The 20751-nt window shown below is 57.3% G+C and overlaps 1 protein-coding gene across 1 annotated transcript in view; it reads left to right on the top strand.

Annotated features, from left to right (window-relative positions):
• The window catches only part of CELSR1 (cadherin EGF LAG seven-pass G-type receptor 1), a gene marked incomplete at its 5' end in the record, with an annotated part of 128916 nt that overhangs the window by 70944 nt on the left and 37221 nt on the right, over window positions 1-20751 (top strand). Inside the window, 3 exons of the mRNA XM_034643694.1 lie at window positions 153-375; window positions 5585-5700; window positions 6102-6190. Of these exons, the coding sequence (XP_034499585.1) occupies window positions 153-375; window positions 5585-5700; window positions 6102-6190 (428 nt within the window). The remainder of the gene's footprint in view (window positions 1-152; window positions 376-5584; window positions 5701-6101; window positions 6191-20751) is intronic.

Raw genomic sequence — 20751 nt, 5'->3', positions numbered from 1 at the left:
CTGTGATGCGGTCCTGGGAAAGCCGGGTTCCTGCAGCATCTACACTGCACTCGACCCTCGGCCCAGCCTTGCAGCGCCTTCAGGCCGTGGCACTAGCGGCTCGGGTTCTGGGGCTCGGGGTAACGTCTCCCCGCCTCTGTCTCGTCCTCCAGGAGAGCACTGCGAGGTGAACACACGCTCCGGCCGCTGCGCCAACGGGGTATGCAAGAACGGGGGCACCTGCGTGAACCTGCTCATCGGCGGCTTCCACTGCGTGTGCCCTCCCGGCGAGTTCGAGAGGCCCTACTGCGAGGTGACCACCAGGAGCTTCCCGCCCCGGTCCTTCATCACCTTCCGAGGCCTGAGGCAGCGTTTCCACTTCACCGTCTCCCTCACGTGAGTGTGGCCCCACGCGTCCCCGCCAGAGTGCCCGTCGCTAGAACATCATGGGTCCCTGCCCCGCGTCTCTCCAGGTGCCCGCGGGGCTGTGTCCTCTGGTCAGGGCTGGCTGGAGGACTGGCTAGCTGATCTGGGGGACCCCTTGCTCAAAAACTGGGGGGGCCTCCTGGCTCAAAAATGAAGACTTTTGGGACGATAGCAGCGGAGGGTTGAGCCCGGCATCGGCCCCTTACGACGGCCTGGGTCACACGCCGTGAAGCCAGCCCTCGCCCTTCGGGGGCTGCCCGCTTGTCGACACTTGGGTGGCTCTGACACCCCGTGGCCGGACGTGGAGGGCACAGGGCCCTGCAGCCGCCTGGCAGCCCAGCTCCCGCGTGTGATGGGGGGTGCAGCTTATCGTGTGCTATGCTCGCGGTTTCTGCTTATGCTTCTCCAAGAGAATTGAGGTTTAGTTTAATTCTAAAATTCTATCATTTCTACTTTAAAGATTTCTTAGTGGAGCGGAGTGCATTTTTTATTTGGTCTTCTGTGCCATCGTTTGGGGGCCCTTCGGGTGGTCTCCTAGTGGGAACGCAGCTCCCAGTGTCCTTCAAGCAGGCACCCCAGAAGACGGCTGCCCCCTGCGAGCTGCCCTTTGAAGCCGGGCTTCTTTCTGGGGGTCCTGCCCCCTGAGCAGGTGAGAGGTGCCTTGCAGCCAACAGGCCCTGGAGAGTGCAGGTGGGAGCTGTAGCCCAGAACAGTCGGGAGTGAGGGCTGATCCTCTCGGTAAGGGACCGGGACGCACAGCCTTCGGCTCAAGCCCGGTGGAGCCTGGAGTGTGGGCTGGCTGCCTCAAGGAAAGCGCGCTCCCTGGGAAGTGCGGTGAGCACACTGGGGCCAGGGCAGGACGGGCCTGTGGGCCGGAGCTGGGAGCTGGCTTGTGCCGTTGTGAGGGCCACACGGGGCGTTCCCAGCGCTGAGTGCGGTTGGGGCCAGCGTGCTCTCAGTTTGCTCCCATGCCTACTGAGCACCTGTCATGCGAGAGACTCTCTGGGTGACAGAGGTGAGTCAGGAGGATTTTAGACATGTCCCTAGGGTTCTTAAAATGGAGTGCAAGGGACTCTGGATGTCAGTGCTGGGGAAAGGCCCCCGATCACGTGGCGATCCCAGGTGAAGCCAGCTCTGCAGGGCTGGGCTATGGGACACGTGGCTTAGGCCCGCTGAGCTCTCCACGAGGGTGTCCCCGAGTGCCCCTCTGGCCTGAGTGGAAGCTCTGTGTTCAGAGCTGCTTGAGGCACAGGGCCCACCTTGGCCTCTCCCAGCACCTCTCACTCTCAGTCACATCCTGTGAGTCTCTTGTTCTCCTGTCCCCTGTCCAGTCACTTCTCCCTTCCCAGTCCCCAGCACCTTAGCCCTGTCCTCTCTCCCTGGTGACCTGGTGTGACAGTGCTGGGCTCATCCGCTGGGCCTGAGTCAGCCTGAGTCCTGCCGGGCCTGCCTGCTGCCCAGGGTAAAGCCCATACCTCCTTTTAGGGCACGGGTCCTCTGTGGCCTGATGTCTGGCACCCCCCGAGTCCGGCACCTTGTGCCCTGCGATGGGGCCGCCCTCGCCTGCTTGTGGCTCTCTGGACCTGCCCAGCCTCACCTAGGCGTTCCCACCTCCTGCTGGCTCGCCCAACCCCACTGCTTCCTCCGGGAGGACCCCTCCCCAGGCTGGACAGCCCATGTGTTCCAGCATCAGCTGGACAGTCTGGTGGCTGTCTGCTCGTCTGTTGCCCTCCACTCTGGCGTCCTTGCCTGGAGTTCAGGCCTCCCTTGACCCTGGCTGCCCTCCCAGGGTCCTGACATGGGCGCTCGGTTGTTTATCTGTGGGGCTTGAATTGTGGGTGGGTTTTCGGCACTGAGGTCAGACCTTCTCTCTAAACTGGTCCTCCGAACAAGCTCATCGACTGGGCTGGCAAATCAGGCGACTTCCTCATCCTGAATTTTGTCCTGGTTGTCAACTTTTTTATTGTGCTGAAGACTCCAGAGCGGACGCATGCCCTCTGAAGCCTTTAAGTCACGACCCGGGGTCCCTGGTCTCAAGCTCCCAGAGAGCTGTAGCCGTCACCACCACGCTCAGGCCTGGGGCTCTGTCTGTACCTGTCTGCCGCTGGCCTGAAGCTGCTTGGGGGCTTTTCATCCTATATCCTGACAGCCCAGGCACCCAGAGGTCAGCAGGGGGCCGGCCACTGCTTCCTGGCCTGTGACCCCAAGATGCCAGCTTTAATAGAATAGTAAGAGTGTCCTGGTCCATGGAGCCCAAGTGGGTGCTCGAGGCCCTGCCTTGGACCTGAGGGTGCTTCCCCTTTCCTTGGGCCCCTGCAGGGAGGCAGGACACAGGACTCCACTTGGTCCTCCAGGCCTGGACGGCAGGTTCCTTTGACTGTAGCAGCAGTTCTGAGGTTAGGGTCACTTGGAGGCCCATGGTTTTGAGGCTGTTGCTGTTTTATTTTGACCCGCAGTTGGTGACTGTGCCACATTCTGTATTTCAGCCGATAAGGGCCCCCGTCTGGGGCATGCTGTGAGGGCTCAGGGGCGCAGAGGACGTGCCTGGCTTTCTTGGTGCTTGGCATTACCCACCTATGCCCCAGGCTGCCGCAGGAACGACTGATGTCCGCCATCAGCGTGGACGGCTTGGCTGGGCCATGCGTGCCAGGCCCTGGAGCCTGGCTTTCTGCCTGCTCGGAATGCCGGGTCTCTGCCCTCTGCCCACAAGGCCTGCACTCCGAAGGCCCACCCATGGGCACAGCCTCCAAACCTGGGGTTCTTCCGTGGGATTTCTCCTGGCCACCCTGTGCCCTGCGTGGCTTGATGTTTAAAATACTGTGCTTCTGTGGGTGTGTGCCCTCCCAATCAGAGGCGTGTTATGTCTTCTGGCATGTCTCTCGGGCATGTGGTGGTCGTTGGTTTTATGTGGTCTTGACATCTTTATAGCCATGGCCACCGGTCACCTGGGCGTGGCTGGCAGCCCGCAGTCACACGCTCTGTAGTGGCCGTGGGCCGTGGGCAGTGCATAAGCTGCAGGAGGGGGTCCCTGTTGGATGCTGACCTGAGAGGTGACCAGAAGGCCTGGGGCAGGAGGTGGGCAGGCCTGTGGCTGACCTGCCGGAAACCGATAGGCAGTCTGCTGGCTCCAGACTCAGGGAGAAACTAGAAAATAAAGCGTTTAATTAAATGTGTGAGTAACATAATGGATGTCCGCTTGCTTGTCCGATTTAGTATTTTTAGGTGGTTCCATTTGACGGCAGTACGTGGGCCGCTTCCCGTAGGCGTGGCTGTGGCAAGGACATCAGGGCCCGGCTAAATCAGTCAGTAGTTTTTTAGGGAGCGACGTCAACAGCAAAAATCATAAAAAGTTCTCCCACACCTTGAGCAGAAGAGTGGCTGCACTGTGGGGACTGTGGTTGCTTTGGTGGGGGGCCAGTGCCTCCTGGGGGCGCACCGTGGGAAAAGGGGGCTGGGCTCCGGCGAGCAGCTTCTGTTTCAGGTGATTTCGACTCTCCTCTTTCTAGTTCCTGTTTGCCAAGTGCCTGGGTTCCCAGGCGGGCCCCACGTTCCCAGCTGCCTCTCCTCCTCCACCCCTGCCCCCGTTCTGTGTCCTTCGATTCTCCCCCGGCCCCTCGCCAAGGCTTGGTCGCTGTTTCTCGTCTTTCCTCTTTCCCTTGTGCTGTCGGACCCTCCCCTTGGCCCTGGCTCCCCTGTTACCGCTCTGTGTCCAGCAGTGGACCTCTGGGTGCCTGCCCGGGGTGGGGGCCACGCAGGACCATTTGATACCAACACCCCATACAGCTCCCACCTTGGTCCAAAGAGAGAGACGCGGCAGTGTAACCTGCTGGGGAGAATTAGGTGCGTCCCAGCGAGTGTCTGTTGTAACTGTAACCTGTCCCCTTGTCCCACCTGTTGAGTCCATACCTGAAGCATGTTTTTTCTGTGTAGCGTGTCACCGGTTCTTGCTGTGTTCTGAACAGAGGGGTTCGAGGTGTGGACGGAAACCGCTCATTTTGAGTAACTCCCAGGAAAGCCTGGGGTCACGTGCCTGCAGTTGGATCTGACAGACTGTTGCCGTGCGAAAACAGATAAACCAACCTCGAATCAAAGGGAATAATTTCCCCCCCTCTGGCCCACTCGGGAAACAGTCCCACGTTCATCCAGGAGACTTTCCAGGGTCTCTGTAAGCGGGGTGTCCGGAGGCGTGGCTGTGACTCAGGGATCCCTGGGTTTGGAGGAGCTGGCTTCCCTGGGGCCATGGGGCTGGGAGAAGGGTCTCTGAGGTTGTATCTCTTGTTGAAGTAAATTCTTAATTCCTCAGATGCGTGAAGCCTGACAGGTCTGCTCATTTTCGCGAATCTGCTTTCTTAGTCATGCTTTCATCTGCTCATTCACTCAGCCCATCATTACTAAGCTTTTCTGTGGACCCTGTTTTGGGCTCCAGGACGCAGCAGTGAATGAGAGTCCGTCTCTCCCCTTAAGGATCATAGGTTCTTAAATAAATAAGCAGGATAATTTCGGAAATAGACTGAGTGATGTGATAGATTCGATGGGGGTGGAGGCAGCGTGTGGGTAAAACGAGTTCCGGAAAGTGCAGTTAGAGTGTCTCCTGAGAGAGCTACGGAGCCAGGGAAGATTGTTCCTGGCAGCAGCAGCCGCAGGTACAAAGGCCCTGGGGCAAGGAGTGTGGTGTTTGGGAGGAGAGGACCTCGTGTCGCTGGAGTCTGATGGTAGAGACAAGGGACAGAGGCCCTGAGGAAGTCATCAACACAGCCTCCCTGTGTGGGAGAGGTCCGAGTCCCTGTGTGAACGTGCGGGGCGTCTGTTTCCAGGGGCAGAAGGTGCACCACACGTGTTTCTGTTTGGACGTCTCTGATCCGTTCAGTGGCTTTTAGGACGCCGTTCAGATGTCATCTTTTCCTGATCTACAGGCCGTGGAAACCAGATTCCTCTGTGCAGTCTGGTTTGCTGTTTCCAGAAAAGAACATCGCTAAGCAGGTTTTATGGGCTGTCAGCTGCTGATGAGGAAAATGAGGGCCCGGGGACCAGAGTCTTCTCCGAGTGTGGTCCCACGCTCTCGGCCGCTGCTGGCAGGGCGGGTTGTGTCTGGGCAGCCTCCTGTTCCCACACCTGCCGCCTGCAAACCTTCCGTGCGGGGGTCGTTCGCTCTGTGATGTGCCTCTGCTCGGCCCCACAGGTTTGCCACCCGGGAGCGGAACGCCCTGCTGCTGTATAACGGCCGCTTCAATGAGAAGCACGACTTCATCGCCCTGGAGATCGTGGGCGAGCAGCTGCAGCTCACCTTCTCAGCAGGTGCACCCCCCCCCCAAGGAAGGAGCAGCTCTCCGAGCCCTTCCCGGGCACTTTGTCAGTGGAAGCCACCCCAGTCCTAGGCAGCCCCTCTAAGTGTGCTCACCCTCCAATCCCCTGATTCAACTAGGAATCTGTCCTGTCAGGGGGCGGCGGGGGGGGGTGCGTGGAAATCCAGAACGCAGAGGTGGTCACTGTGGCGTTCTTTATAACATCAAGAATACGGAGGATGCAGCTCAGATTTCCACACGGGGAGTCAATCATTGTACATCTGTCAATTAAAAATATTTTAAAAAGCCATTAACCATGTTATCCGCGCTGTCAGAAGAGAGCGTTTATCCAGACTGTCGTATTCGTGGCCCACTAATGTGTGTTCTCTCTCGACCTCCCCCCTCCGCCCACAGGTGAGACTACAACCACGGTGACACCCCACGTTCCCGGGGGCGTGAGTGACGGGCACTGGCACTCGGTGCAGGTGCAATATTACAACAAGGTAGGACGGGGTGCCCCCGCCACCACCCCCCACTCCCACCAGCCTTCCTGGCCGGTGGCAGGACTCTGGCAACTTTTCTCTGTTAAGTCATCTATACTCTGAAGTTTAAAAACGTCTATACTGGCTGGAAAAGTGACTTAGGCAATGAGCATTTGTTGAGGGTCCATGTCCTGGTGTGGGGAGACTCAGGGACCCCCAGGGATCTCCCTGCAGTGGAGGAAGGCACGGAAGGCGTTTATGCATTGTGGCTGCCTTGGCTCGAGTCATGACTGGCAGCTCTGATACCAGGCCATTCACACAGACTCCAAAGCCAGAATGACCCTCTCCGACCTGGATGTGACTCGAGAGCCAAAGGGTCTTGGAGGAAATGCTTGAAGGTGTGGGCAGTTCTGGTTTCGTTTTATCTTGCTGTGCACTGACTTGAGAGGGAACAAGTGAAGTTTTTTCATCAGAATGTTCTGCTTTCCCTCACTGTGGTTTTTGCAAGCCACTTTTCTCTTTCCCGGGGAACTCCAGGGCGTGCCCCCCCCCCAATGGATAGGCGAGGCATAGTGCTTTCTCTTGGGCACAGGTGAGGGGACGGTGCCCCTGTGTCCTGGAGGGTCAGGAGCCCCCGAGGGCAGGGCTGTGTCTCCGTAGCGTGGGGCACAGTCCCTCTGAGCTCAGGGACTGTTCTCTCTGCCTGAGTGCACTCCAGCCGGCAGGACACATGGGTGGAGAGAGCCATGCTCCCTGGTTCCTCTGTTTGTGGAATCTGGGTCGCTTTCCTGTATCCAGCAGGAATGATGAGGACACAGATTGGCGGCAGAGCTCCTGTGAGGCTGACCCCTCCTGGCCCAACGACAGGGACTTGGAGCCGGTGGTTCTTCTGGTCCAGACCCCCCCCCCCAAGCTTTTGTTGGAATGTCGTGCATGCCCTTGAGTGCAGAGAAGGGAAAGTCAGCGCTAGGGCGGATCTGTCACCTCCCCGCTGCTCCAGGGCCAGGAGCTGCCACCTGCAAGAACGTCCCGCTCGGCAGTCTGGCCCCTGCACACCTTTGAGCCAGCCTGTCTGCCTCTGGCCCTCGCCACGGTGCTGTTCATGGGGCGGGACTCCAGGGACCTGTGGTCTCCGGTGCTGTGTGCTTTCTGGGGGCTGCGCGCCCGCTAGGGTGCTGGTCCGCCCGCTTAGGCCGAGGGGCCCCTTGGAGCCCATGCTCTGTCAGGGAAGCAGAGAAGGCACCCCTGTGACTTCTCCTTCCTGCCTGTGTGGGAACCCACCTCCCTGGGCGTGGCTGAAGCTTTTGGCTGTAGGGCCGTGTCGGCCTTGGCGTCCCCATCAGGGTGCCTGCACATAGCATGTTCTGGAAGCTTCTGTGGGTGGCCCAAGCAACAGTGTGCAGTTGAGCAGGACCCTCGACGGGGCCACCCCTGCTTAGGTCCTAACGCATCATCCTCGGCCGTTGCCCATGTTTGGGGAGCATCTGCCAGGGACCTGCCCCCCGGCAAATCCCCCTGCAGAGCACCCCTGGAATGTCCCGGAGGAGGGAGCCTCCCGCGAGGAGACGCACAGGGGTGAGTCCCCGCAGCCCGCCGTTTCCGTTCCCAGGCCCAGCCTTTCAGCAGTGCTGAGCCGCTGAGCCAGACCCTCGGCGCGGGATTAGGCTGCTCCTTTCCTGGGGCTCAGCTCCTTCCTCTCTTGCCCGAGGTTATTCGGTGCGAGAAACCGAGCAGTTTCCGTGTATGTCTTCAGGCCTCCGTGATGGGGTTTGCGGGTCCCACGGTCGGAAGCGTTCTGGGCCCCTCTGTCTCGCGGGTGTGTGGGGGGGGCTGTTGTGTCTATGGGACTCAGTGCCCGAGGCTCCTCACTTCAGATGTGGGACGGTCTTCGGCGTGGCCCACAGCCAGACCGGGCTCAGCAGGTCGCAGGCACGTTGGCAGGGGCGGGAGGGCTGCTGGCCCAGGCAGGATGCCCCCGGGGTCGGGGGTGAAGGGGACTCCGCAAATGGTCCCTAAGGGCTGGCTGGTGCTCTGCCCTCCGGACCCCTGTTCTGTGGGCCCTGCCACTGTGGTCCTTGGTGCGGCCCCGTCTGCCTGGGCGCCTGAGCCTCAGCCACGGGCCCTCAGCTGCGCTCTGTGTACAAGACCACATGTCTGGGTCGTTCAGCCCTAGAGGGAAGAATGGAGGAGAGTCAGAGGCCCCCGCCTGCCCCGCCCTGCGCTCCTGCCGCCCGGCGCTGGCTCATGGGCCCTCCCTGACCTCCTGTGTCTCCGAGGTGAGGTCCGCTCTGCATGTCTTCCATCCTGCATGGGAACCCAGGGGGCCCTGTGGACCCTCCCCAAGTCTGCCCGGGCTGTTTTATCAGGCAGGGTCCTCACAGGAAACAGGGACCCCTCAAACAGGATGGTCCCAGCAGGGCTTATTTGCAAAACAGGGGGCGGGGCGGGGGGCGTCCACGAGGACTAGTGTGTGACCCCGGACGGTGGCAACAGCAGGGCTGTGTCCACCTTCAGGCCTGGAGGAACAGGGAGAGGGCAGAGCCCACAAAGACAGAGTCGTGGAGAGAAGCCACTTACGTGGGGCAGTGACGTCCTGCAGAAGCCATCCTGACAGCTTTCCCTGCTCTCCCTCTGATCTCCTGTTGGGCTCCCGTTGGCCAAAGCCAGCCACGAGCCAGACGCAGTGAGCCCTTGATAAGGTCTATGCTGGTCGGCCTCCCCTGCCGGGAGCAGGCCAAAGTCCGTTTACTCTTTCTCTGCTTGACGACAGTGTAGACGGGAAGGCCTGTTGCCATCATTTGCCTTCCATGAAGGGAAGACGCTCAAGAGCTGGGCTTTCTCCTGGGAAGGTGTTTTCGAAAGCAGGCACTTTGCACAAACATGTTGGACTTCGTCAAGCGCTGCAGCGCCCCTCCCACGCCCCCCGCGGAGCTTTGGGGCTGATCTGGAGGATTTGTGATCTGACTCCCTCTCAGATATGCATTTTTTCTGAGGCTGTTTTGCAGATAAACGTTGGCACCGCCAGCGTGCAGAAGGGTGAGCGTACCCAATGGGGAGGGTGACCTTTCCCACTTGGAACTCAGGCTCGGCGGCAGGGTGGCCAGGGGGTGGGCAGAAGCACGCTCCCTACAGAGACGCTCTCATGTGGATGTCTCGTCTCTGCTCTTCCTGGAGAGGACTCTGTGAAAGGGGTCACTCAGTCCCTTAGCACCTGCTGTGGGCCTGGGGCTGTTCTCAGGCTGGGCATCTGCAAGGGTCCTGTGGAGGCCCCTCGCTTTGCTCCAGGATCTCTCAGCCCCGGGGCTGGGGGCATAGACACGTCCTCAAGGAGATGTGTAGTAAGATCCTGGGGAAGCAAGGATGGCTAATGTCTGTCTTGCCTGTGGCATCAGGGGGCGTCTGCCCATGCCAGCCGTGCCCTCTGAGTCTGCACGACTGCTGGGTAGACATGGACGTGCCCGGGAGGGATGCTCCTGGGAGCCCGTTCAGGGCGTGGGGCTCGGGGAGAGAGTGGGTGCCGGGGTGCTGTGTGAGGCTGGCCGGAGCGGCTGGGGATCTCGATGTTGGGTGAAGAAGGCGCTTAGGAGGAGGTGAGGTGTGTTAGGCAGGTGTCTGCACCTCGGCACCGTTGACACCTCTCAGTGGTGGCTCATTCTTCGTTCCAGGGGCCTACAGGGTGCTGAGCAGTGTCCCTGGCATCTGTCCATTAGCGCCAGCATCACCCCCCAGTTGTGACAACCAGAATTATCTCCCGTCATTGTCATGTGTCCCAGTGGCTTCCACAGGGGACACTGCTGCACTGGCTGGCCACTCGTGCCTGGGCGAGGCGGTGGAGCCCCTGCTGACTGGGCCGGCTGCTCGAGCCTCGCTGGGCTTGGCCTCTTCCAGCTCAGGGCCATTCTGAGATGGCATGGGCCGCCTTCGGTAAGCGCTGCAAGTGTTTTCGTAAAGACGGGAGAGCTCGGCTGAGTGGAAGCGCTCCCTTCCCGTAGCAGCGTCCTCCGCTTCCAGTCGGGCAGAACATCCAAATGCCCGAGGTTTCCGTGACCTTGGGGAAGAGAGCCACCCAGAGCGCAGGGGTCATTAGGAGCTACTGTGCCCGGCCACACTTCAGACCCTGTGTTTCTTCAAGTCACTCCCACCCTCCTGGGTCTGACCTCACATTAAAACTCCAGGTGTCCCGAGGGAGGTGGGCGATGTGCGGGGCAGTGCAGAGGAACGACGCCACACGCCACGCTCTGGGGTCAGAGTGGGAGGGGTTCCCCTCTGCTTCACTGAATGTTCCAGAAAACTCAAGGGCTCCGGAGTGCTAGGTGTGTACTTCTTTCCAACACCGTGCAAATGGCAGCGTTTGTAATTGTGGTTTCTTGTGGGGTGGGATGCTTCATTCTCTTGCAGAGCCCAGCCTACAGAAACTGAGAAGTTACTCAGTAGAAAGGAGGGCCGTTCATGCAGGGCAATGTCACGCAGCCTGAAAAGTAATGAGGTCGGGCTCTGTGTGCTGATGTGGAAAGATGTCTAAGAATGTTGTTCATGGGTTTAACAAGCACACTGAAGACCAGGTCGTAGACCATACACTTTTTTTTTAAAAAAAAAAGATTTACTTATTTGTTTGAGAGAGAGATAGCATGCATGCGAGAGAGCGCGTGAGCGGGGGGAGGGGCAGAGGGAGAGAGAATCCCAAGCAGATTCCCCGCTGAGCACAGAGCCCAACTCAGGGCTCGATCTCACAACCCCGAGATCATGACCTTAGCCAAAATCAGGAGTCAGATGCTTAACTGACTGAGCCATGCAGGCATCCCCGACCACACACGTTTTAATTTCAAATTGCAAACTTTCAGAAAAGTTGCAAAGTTAAAACAAGAACTCATTGCCCAGATGCCCAATTGTTGACATTTTTCCACTTTTGCTTTATTATTCTCTATCCCCCCCCATATGTATCCTTCTTGTATTGCACCTGCTGGTCTGAGCACCCTTAGTGGTCACACCTGTGTCAGATGTCACTGTGCTGAATGTCGGCTGTGTTCTAATGCCATCGAGCTCTCCACGTGTATTGGTCGGCTTTCTGCTGTAACAAGGAGTTCTCTCTTCTTTCTATGTATTTATATTACTATGGTTTCACAAATTCCTGTTTTATTCACTGGACCATAATCTATTGTTTTCATTAATTTGATGTTCAGATTGTTTCCTGTTTGGCCCATATCTCAGATTTGGCTGAAGGGACACAGGTGTAAGTGCCAGCTTTATATAGCTCCAGCCTTTTGGCACCCCCATTGCTTTTATTAGCACTCCTTTGCTTTTTGGCAGGAAAAAGACATTCCAGGCTTATTTTGTACTTTTTCTGCCCCAGCCCTGGAATCAGCCATTTACCCATAGAACTCTGGATTCTTTTTGCAAAGAATGGCATTTAGAAACCAAGATCTGGGTACCGGGTGTTCTCATTGCAGCTAGGGCGTCTCCCTCACTGTCTCACCAGGCAGAGCTAGGACACGTATGTGTGTGCACAGACATGTATGCACATACCAAAGTTCATATTTGTTTCGTCCCTGCTTCTTTTTTTTGGTAAGGTTTTACCTAATTATTTTGAAAGAGAGAGAGCTAGCAAGAGAGTGAGAGAGTGCATGCGACAGAGCAAACACGAGTGGAGAGAAGCAGGCTCCCCACTGAGCAGGGAGCCCGATGTGGGGCTTGGTCCCAGAACCCTGGGATCATGACCTAAGCTGAAGGCAGACACTTCACTGACTGAGCCACCCTGCCGCCCCGCATCCCTACTTCTTGAAATCCTTGAATTCCATCCCAACACGACAGTCATTCTAGTTTTTCCTCTTTCATGTTTGTTACTCTTTTCTCTCAGTGAGAAACCTGTTCCCATTATCCTCAATGTGGTTATTTATTTCTCACTCCACTGTTACTTAAACAATGTGCTGGCCCATGGGGCCACTGGCTTGCAAGCTGCTCCCTCCTTGGGCCTGACTCTACCACTGACTCCAAAAGGTGCTGAGAACAAGGGACCTTAACAGAGATTTGGCTGACGTATTAAATTATTCAGAAAATAGAGGAAGGAAAGAAGGAAGGGAGTTTGCTTAAAATTTGTTATAAATTTAAAGGCAATGAAAATACAAAATACCAAAATATGTGGGATGCAGCTAAAGCAGTGCCCAGGGGAAGAGTCATAGCACTAAAAATACTATGAGGAAGAAAAGGCAAGTCTCAAATCAGTAATCTAAGCTTCCACCTTAAGAACTTCTAAAAATAAGAGCAAAATACACTCAAAGCAAGCAAGCAGAAGGAGGAAATAATAAAGATACGAGTAGAAACCAGAGGAGCCCAAAACAGAAAAACAATACAGAAAATCGATGAAACAGCTTTGGAAAGATCAATAACGCTGGTAAACTTCTAGTAAGACGATAAAAAAAGAAAGACAGCACAGATCCCAATGCGAGGAATAAAACAGAACATCAGTACAGACCCAGCAGACGCTGGTGAGAACCGGAGGAATGTCACACGCAACCCTACGNCAATGCGAGGAATAAAACAGAACATCAGTACAGACCCAGCAGACGCTGGTGAGAACCGGAGGAATGTCACACGCAACCCTACATACATTCGTTTAAGGCCTAGATGAAACGGTCCAGTTTCTCAGAAACACAAGTTGCCACAACCCACCCAATGTGAAATAGATAATTGAATGATTACATTGCTGTTAAGGAAATGGAGTTTATAATTTAAAAACTCCCCAGAATGAACTCTCCAGGCCTAGATGGTTTCACTGGAGAATCCTAACAAATGTTTAAAGAATGACATCAATTCTATACGGTCCCTTCCAGAAAAATAGAAGAGGAGGGGATGCTTCCCAGGTCACTGGGATGTTCATAGTACCCCAATAGGAAAACCAGATCAAGACAGCACAGAAGCAGAAAACCAGAAGTTGGTGTCCCTTGTGACTCTGTGCAGCTCATGTCCCCACGGAGGCTTGTACATGGGTGCTCACAGCAGCCCCAGACTGGAAACAACCCAGTGGCCTCCGTGGGTGAGTGGTGAAACGGACCGTGGTGCGTCCCTCCCACGGAACGTGGGCTGTGACTCGGTACTCGCCGCAGAGACATGTGCCGAGTGACAAAAGCCAGCCTCACCAGCTTACGTACTACATGATTCCATTTATAAAACATTCTTGAGGTGTCGAAACGACAGAATTGGAGAAGAGATTAGTGGTTTTCCGGGGTCGAGGTGAGGGCAGGAGGGAAGTAGGCGTGGCTGTGGAAGGACAGCAGGTGGGGTCCCGGGGGTGATGGAACGTTCTCTGTCCTGCTGAGTTGGTGTCCACACCAGGCTCTGGTGATGCTCATGCCATTTTGCAGGATGTTTGCCACTGGGGGAACCGGGTAAGGGCACATGGGGTCTCTGTTATTTCTTANTCCCGGGGGTGATGGAACGTTCTCTGTCCTGCTGAGTTGGTGTCCACACCAGGCTCTGGTGATGCTCATGCCGTTTTGCAGGATGTTTGCCACTGGGGGAACCGGGTAAGGGCACATGGGGTCTCTGTTATTTCTTACAATGGCACGCACGTCTAAAATGATCTCAAAATAGAAGGCTTAATTAAAGGAACTTTGCAAAATAGATAAGTAGGTGCTGGCATGTGCTTATTTTTTTCTGAAGGGTACTCTCCCCTGCCCCCTCCAAGAAACCCCAAATCCATCAACGGCATGTATCAGAAGCCTTCTGCCAGGTCATAAACCGCCCCACAGCGTGGTGTCTTAGAGCATCAGATATTTATTATTTCTTGGGATTCTATGACGGAAGCGTTGTGGCTTTTTTGTCAGCAGTCTGCCATGTGGGGAACAATCCTGGGGAGAGAGATGATGAAGAGGACGTCTCTTGTGTTCGTTTTGTACCTTTCTGTGCTGTTTTTCCTGTCTTCGTTTTCTCACGAGTGCGGCAGGAGTCGCCTGGGTGGTGGGGCTATGAGCCGGTTTTATTAAAGTTTAGGTGAGCTTTTGCCAAGTACGTCAAGGCTTTGGGGGAAAGGCTGGGCCAGGCTGTCGTCCCCACCTCGGCTCCGGGGGTCACACCGGCTTTGCTTCTCCCACTGACACGGAGCTGAGGACATGCGTTTGAGATTTGCCTCTCAGCAGCCTCGCCCCATTCAGCCCGAGCCTCCAGTCCGGAGCGTGAGTGCGTTTTCTCTCCCCCTGCATTTGCACGGGTGCAGCCAGTCCTCCGGGATGGGAATGACCTCTGTTTGCCTGTGCCGAGGGCGAGGTCTGCCACCGCTTTATCCTTCATCAGGGCCTGGAAGGTTCGGGACCTCCCTGGGAACCCAGCAGGTAGAGAGAAAAGCCCGATGACCCGCCTCTGTGGGGGGCCGGGCCAGCAGCCCCTGAGAGAGGGGAGGGCCCCAGCCTGTGGGCGGCCCAGGGGCTGGGACTCACATGCTTCCTCTCCAAAACACGGCCTCATCAGATGGTAGACGGTCACCTGGTGTGGAAACATAATTATTGCCCGGGACTCACGCAGCCCCACCCTGGGGCCTTTGTGTTCCGCGGCCTGGTATGGAAAGTCAGCCTCGGGCCCGGGCTCTGGGTCTGGCAGCGGTCACTGTTCTGCACCTGCCACCTGCCTCACGCCTCCATCCTTCCCTGCTTTCCCTCCCAGCCCCAGGCTCTCTGCCTTTCCTTGCCTCTGCCCCCACCCCCGGGACAAGGACATTTATTGACTGGAGTCCTCACGTCCCCCCTTGGAAGAGGAAACTGAGGCCAAGAGCAAGGCCGTGGGGGCCAGGGGTCGGCCAAGCCAGGGTCCAGTGGCTCTCGCCCACTCATGGGCTCCACGGATCCCAGGGCTGGCACGGATTCCCAGACCCTGGGGGTTTCTGGGTGGCCTGGAGGAGCCAAGGGCCTGGGGGGTGTCTCTGCTGCTGTCCAGACTCTGTTAGGGCCCCAGCNGGATCCCAGGGCTGGCACGGATTCCCAGACCCTGGGGGTTTCTGGGTGGCCTGGAGGAGCCAAGGGCCTGGGTGTCTCTGCTGCTGTCCAGACTCTGTTAGGGCCCCAGCGGGGAGCAGGCGAGGCTTTGCAGGGCTGTGTGGGTGTGCATGCTAGTGAATGTGTACACACGTGTGAGTGCGTGTGAGTGTGTAAGTGTGCACATCTCCCATAAGCCTTTCTCCCTTCGTCTGAGGAGCCTTTTTGAAACGGCGACCCGTGGCCTGTAAATCCTCACAGTCTAGAGTGTCGTTGCCGGGAGCTGTCTGTCCTCTCTCTCCTGGGAGGAGTGGGTTGAGTGCAGAGCCCACCTCGGCGGCGCCAGGGCCCTGTGCTGGGGACCCTGCGGGCTACTGCTAGGGTGCTCCCTGCCCCACCTCTCGTCCAGCGGGACGTAGCCAACCGTCAGACCTATGGACCCCACGTGTGGAGGGACGTGAGCTTCTCATCCGGTGTCTGAAGGTCCCCCCAGTTCGCGTGGAGTAAAGCCCCAAGAGAAGGAACATTACCCCAACTTTCCAAGAAGGTGCTGTTTAAACGTCAGGAACCCCTATTTTGAGCCCTTCACTTGCCATTGGAGAAACCCCCCCACCGGAGCAAATCTGCATAAACTCCCCAGTTCCCAGAAGCCCGGGCAGCCTGCTGGCCAAGCTGGCCGCAGATGGGGGACCTGAGCCCCGCCAGCGGGACTGCAGTGGAGGCCCCTGGCCCCCTCCAGACCCTGGGAGCTTTTGTCTGGTGAAGGGCCGGCCAGTGAGGGGCTGGCGCTGTGCCCCGTGGATCTCGTCCAGAACAGAAGTCGTCCCCACGGAGATCACTGGGCCTGCGGGAGATGCTCGCTAGTATCCAGGGCCGAGCGCACGGGCCTTCCCGCTGCCGGCCCCGATGGTCCCCCCGTCGTGCACCCACCAGAAGAGCACAGGGCTTCTGCTGTGTCTGTGGCTGGAATCGTTCGTCAGCGAGGCTGTGCCACCGGGCCTGAGAACAGAGGCGCTGGCGTGTTCTTTTTTTTTTTTTTTAAAGAAATTCTAGGGCTAGCAGTTGGTTCTGACCCTTGTTGAAAATCTTCTCTTTTTAACACCCCCAGACACGGAGCATCTGCCGGCACTGTCCCGCATTTTCTGGGGCCGCTCTGAAGAAGAACCAGGGGCTTCCCCAAAGACGTGGCTACGTGCCAGCTGCAGATTGCTCCTTTTTTCTTTAAAGACGTAAAAAGAATTTTTTTTAAACACAGGAAAATATTAGGACAGCACAATACAGGGAGAACAGCCGTTTGCACTTGTCTTTTGCTTTTCATCCCATCTTTTTAGCAGCCACACGGCAGCCGCAAACTTTGTAGAACTCTCCCCTCACGCCCAGTGTGGTGCCGAGGCCTTCGCGTGCATTATGCATTCAATCCTACAGGGGAGGTGCTGTTTTTACCCATTTTACAGATGAGTCTGGTGGGCAAGGAAGTTGAGTGACTTCCCTACGTGGGGTCAGGATGTGAACTCTTGGCCTCCGGGAGACGATGCTCTTCGAGGCTGTGGACACTGCTGTCCCGTGCCCCCTGCCAGCCTTGGGCTCTCCCGGCTGGGCCTCACGTCGGCATGGCAGCCACACCAGCCCCACCAGCTTCAGGCGCTCTGTCTGCAAAGGGGCTCAGATCCACTTTTCTGTTTTGTTCCCAAAGGACGCTAGAGGTGGTAGCTATGAACTTTTCCAGTGTCTGGAAGAGGCTGCCCAGGTGCCGAGGGGTAAGGACCCTGCCCCTGGCCACTAGCGGGCGAGGGAGTCGGGGTGGGGGGAGCACCCACAGCAGCCGGGCGCAGGAACTTGGCGTGGCCTCCTGCGTGAGAATGCAGAGCTGTCTGCCCCACCTGGTGGCCAGTTAGTGGCCTTGCCTGAGGCCAGATCCTCTGGACCCATGCCCCCTAAGTGGGAGGCTGTGTCCTCAGGACAGAGGTTTCTAACGTCTTCACAGAGAGACAATCAAGAAAGGTCTGGGCTTTTTTTACCCTTAATGTGAACCTTGAGAAGCAAATACCGTTACAACTTAATTTGGGGGGAGCTTTTGGTGGCAATTGAGTTGACTTTTTACCCCAGCCCCTGACTGCAAATGCAGGTGAGGTGGAAGAGAGGACTGAGCCGTGGCTCGAGAACGTCTCTAGCCCTGACTGCGGGAGGGGCAGCCCCGTTCTCGGTGAGCAAGCTGTCTTGTCCACGTGGAGACGGGGAATCATGCGCCGAGTTCTGAAGGTGCCTTGGGGAAGCCCGTCGAGCCCGTGTCGCTCTTGGGTTCCTCCAATGTTTACTAGGTGGCAGATCCGGGGTGCAGGTGAGCCTGACGTGCATGGCGTCCGTGCGTTGTGCCTGACGTGGCCAGGCCTTGTGGCATCAGTGTGAGCGGGGAGGCGGGGTTCCTGCAGCAGGGACTTGCTTTGGCGGGGGGGGAAAGGAAGGCAAGTGGATGAGAAAAATCAAGTAGCCTGGGGCACCTGGGTGGCTCCATCGGTGAGCGTCTGCCTTCGGCTCAGGTCACGATCTCAGGGTCTTGGGATCCACTGGCGTGTCAGGCTCCGTGCTCATCGGGGAGCCTGCTTCTCCCTCTGCCTTCCGTTCCCCCTGCTTGTCTCTCTCTCTCTGACAAATACATAGATAACATCTTAAAAAAAAAAAAGTAAAAGAAACATCAAGTAACCCAAGTGCCTCGAGAAGAATCAGAAGGGGTAAAGTGATGGCAAGTGGTTGGGACTTGAGGTTAAACCCCCAGGTTCCTTAACCTCTCTTTCCTACGTTCCTTCTCTGCCCCTTTCTTGTGCGGTGCTGGGGTTGCGTCCCTGCAAACAAGGGCATAGACTCGTCAGCACCTTGCAGTGCTGGGGTCCAAAGCACCTGTGTTCGGCTTGGCTGGAGAGCAGGGGTCTACCTGGCGGGCAAGAGGGAGTCCACACCCACGTGGTACAGGCCTGGAAGCTGAGGCTCAGACAGTCGCTTCCAGCTAGACCGTGTCCTGCTGCCTTCCCACCAGTGTGGGCGCTCTGTCCAGGCCGGCTTTGGGCCTCCTGGGAGACAGCACCTTGGTCCCGTGTTTGAGTTCCCTCAATGTCCCGTCGGAGGCTCCGTAGGAATTTGGTGTGGATCGTGGACGCATGTGTGCCTCTGGATGCTACTGTCCTCATGACCCCGTCTTCCAGTTTGCTTCAGAGAAATGCCATGCCTGCTTCCCAGGGTGGGCTGGTCACCTCTGTGCTGGGACCGGCGGGGTCTGGCCCACGTTTCCTGGGGCAGCAGCCGTCGTCCCGTGGGCCGTGTTGAGCAGACCGTCACGTCCGGTCTGAGCCTCACTATGTGTGGGAAGTGACAGCTCGGTACATGTCCAAGGCTGCATTTTGACTCCTTACGACATTCCCAAAGTCCAGCCATGTGTGAATTCTTTGACGTGAAGTTTGGTTGATCATGTCTGACACAGAGCATGAATCCATTTATTTCCCAAGACTTGCCGCTCCCAGTGTCTGGTTTCGAGGCACCCCCACGCTGCTTCCCCCCCACCACATCCAGCATTTGAAACCGAACCCCATCAGCCTCCCTAATGAGGAATTGTTTGCAGCAGGGTAAAAGGCTGTAGAAATGTGAGTACTTCGTAAGGACCAAACGCTTTTGTTCACGCAAGAAAATCTCCACCAGCTGCTTGAGAGCATCTGAATGGAGGTGCACGGGGAGAGTCTGCTCGTAGAGAAGAAAAAAATTGAAGGAAAATAGAAAGGGGCAGACCCTAAGTGATGGCTTCTGGGGGACTTACGGAGAATCAGGATCCTGGATCTGCACGGAGTTGCGAGGAAGGGGGAGGCAGGGACGCCACCCTTCGCCCTGCCTGTGTCCAGCCCCCTTCTAACGTGAGAATTGTTGCCGCATGACCCCTTTTCTTCCCGTGTCTTTTTCTTTTGTGCAAATGCGTGGCAAACGTTCACAGTTCTTAAGAATATTAGAGACCGTTTGTCTCGTTCTTTATTTTGTTCCTCTGTACCCGTGCCAGCGAGCGCTCTCTTTCACCCGCCTGTGCCAAATCGCCCCGTCTGCGCTCTGAATGAGCAGCTTAAACCGTTCTCTCTTCTTCAAACACGAGAGGTGGACACACGGCACTAAGCCCGCCGCTGCCACGGTCCTCCGATTTCTGCCCCGTGGGGGGTTCCTCATACGTGCTGGCCGTGCGGGTAAGACGCGCTTTGTCTTCCCTCGGCGAGAACAGATGACCTGAGCCCAGATCCGGTGCGCCTGCCCACGTGTTCACCTCGCTTCTCCATCCTGACTCGGGCTGCCATGTGGCGACCTGCACACCTCCCCCCCAACCGAGAGCTTTCTCTCTCCTGCATCTTACTGCCGGCAACGGTCTTGACATGAAGGCCACGCGGTGCATTTTATCCCCACTTTCCAGATCAGAATGGGAAGCAGCTTCCCCTCGGTTACCCAGGTAGACCGTGGCCACGGGGGTCGACCTCCGGACAACTGCAGTCCACGTCCCTAGAAGGAGCCGCGGTGAAATGCACAGCTCAGCGCCGTGTAGCATATTCACGACGTGCTGCAGCCGCCACCTCTGTCTAGATCGGAGATCTGTCCGGCTTCTAAGAGGAGACTGTACCCCCAGCGCTGCCTCCCAGTCTCCCCCAGGCCCCGACACCTCCAGGCTGCTTTCTGTCCGTGGCTGTGCGTGTTCTGGACGTTTCACGTGAACGGAATCCTGCAACGCGGGACCTTTTGTGTCCGGCCGCTTTCTCTTCGCGTCTCGTTCTGGGGATTCACCCGTGCTGGGGCTGCTTTCGTGGCTCCGTCCCTTTTAAAGGCTGAATCGTAATCCCGTGGGATGGAGAGGCCACATTTTGTTCATCCACCCTCTGCTGACGGACGTTGGGGTGGTTTTCTTCTTTCTGCTGTTGAGGGCGGTGCCGCTGTGAACATCCGTGAGCAGGTTTCTGCGGGAATCGCTGTTTTCTTCGGCTTCACGGTGTGTCCCCAGCAGGGGAGCTGCCAGGTCCTGAGGTGACTCTTAGAGGAGCCCCCCCCCCACATGCGTCCCCAGGCCCCGGCGCACGCCTCTCCCCGCGTGCCCCTCGCATTCTGCTGCGGCGGCTGACCACGTGTTCTGGGGCCGCCTGAGAAGAGGTGGGACAGTGGGGTGCTCTGCAGGGCAGGGCTTCTCCCGGACACTTCACGGGGTCTCTCCTGCCCTTCCTTCTGGTTCCTCATCTGGGAATGCTTGCTCTCGTGGCCAGAGGGGCCGCTGCGTCAGACCTGACGGCCCAAGGGTCCGGGAGTGGGAATCGAGAAGCAGGTGTTGGACCATGTCTGTCAGACCCTGGCTATTCTCCTGAAAGCCGTCCTTGCCGCATTGAGGAAGGGACGCCAACTCTGAAGTCTGTCTTCACAGTGGGCCGCCTCGAGTCAGCACGTGTTGCTCTCGGTGCTGATGCTGATGCTGGTGGGGGCCTTTGCCTCCCGCCGTCCCTCCCTCACTGCCGTTGCTTGGATCCCGGAACTCTGGCCCATTGATGACGGGCGGCCATTGACAACAGCTGCACAGAAGCCCACTTCATTAGAGCTTTCCAAGGGTAAATGCCGTTTCGG

This window comes from Ailuropoda melanoleuca, chromosome 15 (genome assembly GCF_002007445.2).
Source record: "Ailuropoda melanoleuca isolate Jingjing chromosome 15, ASM200744v2, whole genome shotgun sequence".
NCBI lineage: Eukaryota > Metazoa > Chordata > Mammalia > Carnivora > Ursidae > Ailuropoda > Ailuropoda melanoleuca.
The sequence above is the reverse complement of the archived record's forward strand: the minus strand, read 5'-3'. Positions and strand labels throughout refer to the sequence as shown.